The 6,000-nt window shown below is 50.0% G+C and overlaps 1 protein-coding gene across 3 annotated transcripts in view; it reads left to right on the top strand.

Moving 5' to 3' along the window:
• The first annotated feature begins 5,525 nt into the window (after positions 1-5,525).
• Positions 5,526-6,000, top strand: part of LOC135202384 (GATOR1 complex protein NPRL3-like) — a 138,458-nt gene continuing 137,983 nt past the window's right edge. For all 3 annotated transcript variants that reach the window (XR_010311726.1, XM_064231761.1, XM_064231762.1), the window contains exon 1: positions 5,526-5,661. Coding sequence is in view for 2 of the 3 variants with exons in the window: in XM_064231761.1 (XP_064087831.1) it covers positions 5,572-5,661 (90 nt within the window). In the remaining variant the exon portion in view is untranslated. The remainder of the gene's footprint in view (positions 5,662-6,000) is intronic.

The following is a 6,000-nucleotide window of genomic DNA, read 5'->3' as shown; positions in this document are numbered from 1 at the left end:
AGGTGGGATTACTACCTCCTGCAGTAGCTGAAATTTTGCCCTCAAAATTTCCTCCTTGGAATAGGCCACGCTTAGAAATCTGCCCAATTAGGGACAGCAGGAGCAACAGTTCTGGTGATCAGTTGATGGCAAGTTTCTTGGATCATGCTTTTGAACATGGTGATTCTCATCATATATATACTGATGGTTTGAAGGGTTCTGATGGTGTTGGTTGCTCTGTAGTGACTAGTGATAATATTAAAAAGAAGCTTCCATCTAATTCCTCTGTTTTTACAGCTGAACTGCTGGCAGTTTTGACTGCTCTTAAATATATTTTTTATAGTTCTTGTACTAACAAGGTTTTTACCATTTTTACCGACTCTTTGAGTGTTTTATATTCTCTCAAAAGCTTAGTCTCTTGCAACCCTTTAGTGCAAGAAGTACAAGATTGGTTTTATCTTTTAATTAATAGAAGAGGATTTTCTGTTAGGTTTTGTTGGGCTCCGTCCCATGTTGGAATTGCTGGGAATGAGCGAGCCGACGTTGCTGCAAAGGCTGCAACTAGGCTTAGGCACATTTCTAACATGGGCGTCCCTGTTTGCGATTTTAAAAGTACCATTCGATTTTATTGTAGAGACCAGTGGCAGGCCCACTGGTCTACTTTAGATAATAATCTTAAATTAAGTCGATTAGGCCCTTCTGTTCATCCTTGGCCTCATAGCCGGATGGATAGAAGGTCTGAGATAGTTTTAGCTAGATTACGTATTGGCCACACTAAATATACTCACAGGTATCTAATGACGAGTGGAGCGGATAGGCAGGTTCCTCGCTGTTCCACCTGTCATGTGGATTTGACTGTGGTGCATATTTTGGTGGAGTGCCCTCATTTTGAAAACAAACGTAGAGCTTGTTTGCTGGCAAATAAGACTCTTGCCGATATTTTAGGTGAAGGTGCTCAGGCAGAGCAAATTATGACATTTTTAAAAAATATTGGTCTTTTTTATGAATTTTAATTTTCTCTTAATTGTTTTAGGTTTGTTTGGTTTTTATGAATGAATGATTTGTATGTTTGATCGGTTCTGTGTATGTTTGTTTGTGCGACAGTGACTTTTTTTATTCGTAAGATATATATGCGCTGAATGGCCCCCTGGCTCCGGCGCTTGGCTATGTGCCAAAAATTTTATAATCTAATCTAATCTAAGAGCCATCTCCTTCCTCGCCCACCAGACGGCAAACCTGTGGGCCAACCTGGTACTTCGGCGTAGGGACGCAGTCCCCACCCGAGTGACCAGGGCGGCTGGGCGTGAGGCGGCACTGGGTCTTCGCAATGGGCCAGTGCGGAGTTCCTCCTCTCTCTTCCCAGGAGAGATGGTGGACGCTGCGGTGTAGAGACGGCGCACTGATGACAGTGACCGTCTGGTACTCCAGGCAGTCTCGAAGGCGTTTGGGCAGCCTCGATCGACTGCGGCCAAGCCCAAGAGTTTGGTTAGCACTTCCTCGGCTGCTAAGACGATCGCATCGTCGAAGCCCCGGGGAAAGACTCTGCCTTCGACTTCTGCCAGGAGCGGACGCAATCGGCCCTCCTCCAGCCCTCCTTCCCACGAGGGGGAGCAGAGAAGAAGTCGAAGAGAGGCGGGAAACGCTAGGGACGGCATTCCCCCTCACCTGCTGCCGGAAGTGGGGGGTTGCCTGGCAAGCCATTGGGCAACATGGCAGCGCTACGGAGCGGAGACCTGGATAGTAGACGTTCTTCGGGAGGGGTATCTACTACCCTTCGAGTCTCGGCCACCCCTCACCTCCAACCTGGTCCATCTTCAGACCTACATTCCTGGAACACCAAAGGACATAGTCCTTCGACAGGAAGTCCAAGCCATACTGAGCAAGGGAGCTGTAGAGATCGTCAGGGATCGGTCACCGGTCTTCTACAGCCGTCTTTTCCTGGTGGAGAAGTCTCTGGGGGGCTGGCACCCAGTGATAGATCTCTCTCCCCTGAACCGATTCGTTCGCCAGTCTTGGTTCACGATGGAGACGGCACGTTCCATGCTCGACTCTATCAGGGAGAACGATTTCATGCTTTCAGTGGATTTGAAGGACGTGTATTTCCAAATACCGTCCATCAATCCTCCAGGAAGTACCTCCGCTTCATCCTTGACGGGACAGTGTACCAATTCAGGGCACTTCGCTTCGGTCTCTCAACGGCCCCACAGGTGTTCAGGTGTTCACGCGAGTGTTCACTCTGGTGTCTGCTTGGGCCCACTTGTCAGGGATACGTCTTCTGAGGTATCTCAACGACTGGTTGGTCCTGTCCCGCTCGCAGTTGCTACGGGACAGGGATTGACTCCTCGAGTTCTGCCGCAATCTGGGGATCGTGGTGAACTTCGAGAAGTCCGACCTCGAGCCCAAGCAGAGGATGAAGTACCTGGGTATGCTGATCGACACGGTAGCAGGACGAGTCTTCCCGCGGACTCGTGGATCAGCAGATTCAGGGAGGCAGCCGACCGGTTCCTGTCCCGGTAGGAACAGTCAGCTCAGCATTGGCAAGTCGTGATCGGCCACCTGTCGTCACTCGAGAAGTTAGTACCTCACGGGCATCTTCACCTGCGGTCTCCTCAGTGAAGACTAAAGGAGAGTTGGTCACAGGCAAGAGACCCACCACACTTCCCCGTGTCTCTCACGGAGGAGGTGAGGCAGGACCTAGCCTGGTGGCTGGGCGACAGGAACCTCTTAAGAGGAGTGCCTCTCCGCACTTCCCCCCTGGAGATGTTGCTGTTTTCAGACGTGTCGAACGAGGGATGGGGAGCACACCTGGAGGAGTTGCTGACTGCAGGAGTGTGGGACCATCACGACAAGCACCTTCACATCAATGTTCTGGAGCTCAAGGCTGTGTTCCTCGCTCTCCAAGAGTTCCAGGACCGCTTGATGGGACACTCGGTGGTGTTGATGTGCGACAACACCACAGTACGTATTGGCATACGTCAACAAACAAGGGGGGCCTAGTGTCCCTCCTGTTGCACCAGTTGACGCAGCAGGTGCACGAGTGGGCCGTGGCTCACTCAGTAGAGCTGTCAGCCCGCTACATTCCAGGCAAGAGGAATGTAGTAGCAGACAAGCTCAGCCATCGGGATCAGGTGATAGGGACCGAATGGTCCCTACACCTAGATGTGGCGGAAAGGCTCTTCGACCTGTGGGGGCGTCCAGTAATGGATCTGTTCGCCATCCGGCACAACAGGAAACCTCAGGTTTTCTTTTCAGCCGTGCCGGACCCATGGGCAGCTGCAGAGGACGCTTTTCAACACCTGTAGGACAACCTCTTCTCATACGCCTGTCCCCCGTTCAGCCTGATTCGCAAGGTGATCAGCCAAGTGCTGACCACCCCGAATCTCAGGATGATCCTGGTGGCTCCCAAATGGCCCCAGCCCATTTGGTATCCGGACCTGCTGGCTCTGCTTGCAGAAGCACCGAGAGAGATTCCCCCTTGGCTCAACCTTCTCGTCCAGCCACACGTAGAACGGTACCACCGGACAGTCCAGTCTCTACATCTTCATGGCTGGCTGTTATCCACCATCTCTTGCGAGCGAGAGGCTTTTCTCGCCGAGCAGCAACAGAGATGGCTGGACACGTCAGACAGTCCTCTGCAGCTGTGTACCAGGGAAAGTGAGCCACTTTTCAGCAGGTAGCGGATTTCCTCATGTTTCTTCGCCGAGAGAAGCTCCTCTCTGTCCCCACAGTCAATGGATATAGAGCCGCCCTGGCCCTAGTCCTGAAACAGAGGGGAGTGGATCTCTCAAATTCGTTCGAGATCTCCTTGCTAATGAGGAGCTTTGAGAGGTCTTGTCCACCCAGGGAAAACTCAGGCCCCTGGGGTGGGATGTGACTCTCGTCCTTAGGAGTTTGACTCGAGGGCCCTTCGAGCCACTCCGAGAGTCGTCAGACAGGGATCTGACCCTCAAGACCCTCTTGTTGCTGGCCCTGGCATTGGCAAAGAGAGTAGGGGAACTTCATGGTCTTTCCTTCGACTTCAAGCATACCAGGGGATGGGGATCTGTGATGCTCAATTCCGTCCGGAACTTCGTAGCAAAGACTCAGAATCTGTCGATCCCTGACGACAGGTTCGAGTCTTTCACAATCCCCTCCCTAATGGACTTCACCAACAACGATACGGATGAGATGCTGCTTTGTCCTGTGAGGGGGCTACGGCGCTATCTGAAGAGAACTCGGCACCTCAGGCCTGAGTGTCGACGCTTCTTGGTTAGCACTGGGGTGACCAAGAAAGAAGTATCCAAGAACACACTTTCTTTCTGGCTACGTGAGGTGATCAGGAGGGCGTACGAAGCTGATGGTAGCGACGACATCCGTACCCTTCGTCTGAGAGCCCACGAAGTCAGAGGTATTGGTCCTTCCCTTGCGTTCAGCAAGAACTTTTCCGCGGCGCAGGTCCTGAAGGCAGGGGTCTGGTCTAACCAGACCACCTTCACCTCCTTTTACTTTCGGGATATTGCCCACAGGTCCTTGGACACTTTTTTTCCTTGGGACCCGTGGTGGCTGCTCAACACATTGTGTAGCTTACCCAGCACCCGAGCAGGTAGAACAGCATCGAATCCTGGTGTGACTGCATGAATGGATGAGTGAATGAGAGTGTGACTGGCTTCTCTTCCCCATCTTTTTCTCCCCCTCTACCTTTGGGCAGAGGGACGCGGTCGTCACTACGCTGGAGCAGGATACGATGCAGGTGAGCTACTCGACCGAGCCCCATCCTATCCCTTTCATTAGGGATAGGAGCGAATATCCACCACTTCCCCCAACAAGGGGGGGGAGTGGAAGCCAACAATAGACAAACCCATGACTTCATATTGCCTCTTGCAATAGGAACAAGTTCTTGCTTGCTAGTTTTAAGAGGTACGCTTGCCTCCCTCTTATTACTTGGGTCCAGAGGTCTGACCATTGATCCTGCGGTTTATACCCCGATCATTGGGCAGAGGCTAGGATCCCTCCCTCTGCTCTTACGACCAGGGAGGGAATCCAAGGTTGGGCGAACACCAGTCTGTTCTTAAGACTCAGATTCCTCCCACCAAGAAGTGAGTCTTCCTATTGTAAAGGACTGATGGTTTGTATTCGTATCGGAACAAATAACAATTGTTGAAAATTGTATTTTTTCCTAACTATACAAACCTGAGGTCATTTACACATAGTCCCACTCATGCCACCCCTCACTCTGCATTTTCCTGGGCCTAAAGCAAAGTGGTTCTTCACCTCCCAGTCGCGCTGTGCGCGCACTGTCGGACAAGCAGTTCACTACTGAACTCCCTTGTTTGAAGCTTACGACTGTTCCAGCTGCCGCTAGTTACCTTCCTATTGTAAAGGACCTCAGGTTTGTATAGTTAGGAAAAATAAATTTTTTGACAAATTGTTATATTAGAATGGTAGAGCAGCTGCCATTGCAGAATTGCATACCCCAGAATATTTGTTGGAGCTGTAAGACAGATTTTTGCAACTTATTCAAAAACTGATTTTCAAAGGATTTCTGTCATTCATTAGTTATTTTTCCAGGCAACCCTTAACCATGATGTTGTTAATTGTTACCATGACCTCAGCATGCGCTTAGGACTGGCATTACGTCACGAGGAGTATCGTTGCCAGTTCTTGTCTTCAGAAGCTAAGATAATGTTAACTGCTCATGATGAGGTGAGTATCTTGATTCTTTGTCAGTAACCTCTTGTTATTGAAATGCTTTAAGGGGGCCGGCCGGCTAATGCCATTCTTTAAGGACAGGACTTTGATATTCATACCACTTAATAAGGTGACTTGGGACATCTAACCGCATATGATTTTCGCCTCTGACCTTCGGTTTTGTGACGCCAGGGCGATTTAGCCCAAAAATAACCATTTTTCAAATTCTATCTCCTCCCTTGATATTTAATATTAAGACCTGGGATTACTACCATATATAGACCTGATGTAGACCTCCAATCAAATGAGTTTTTTTTCTAAGTAATTTTTTTGCTAGATATGAATTTTTTATTG

Source organism: Macrobrachium nipponense, chromosome 30, assembly GCF_015104395.2.
Source record: "Macrobrachium nipponense isolate FS-2020 chromosome 30, ASM1510439v2, whole genome shotgun sequence".
Taxonomy (NCBI): Eukaryota; Metazoa; Arthropoda; class Malacostraca; order Decapoda; family Palaemonidae; genus Macrobrachium; species Macrobrachium nipponense.
Note: the sequence above shows the minus strand (reverse complement) of the source record. Positions and strands in the feature narration are given on the sequence as shown.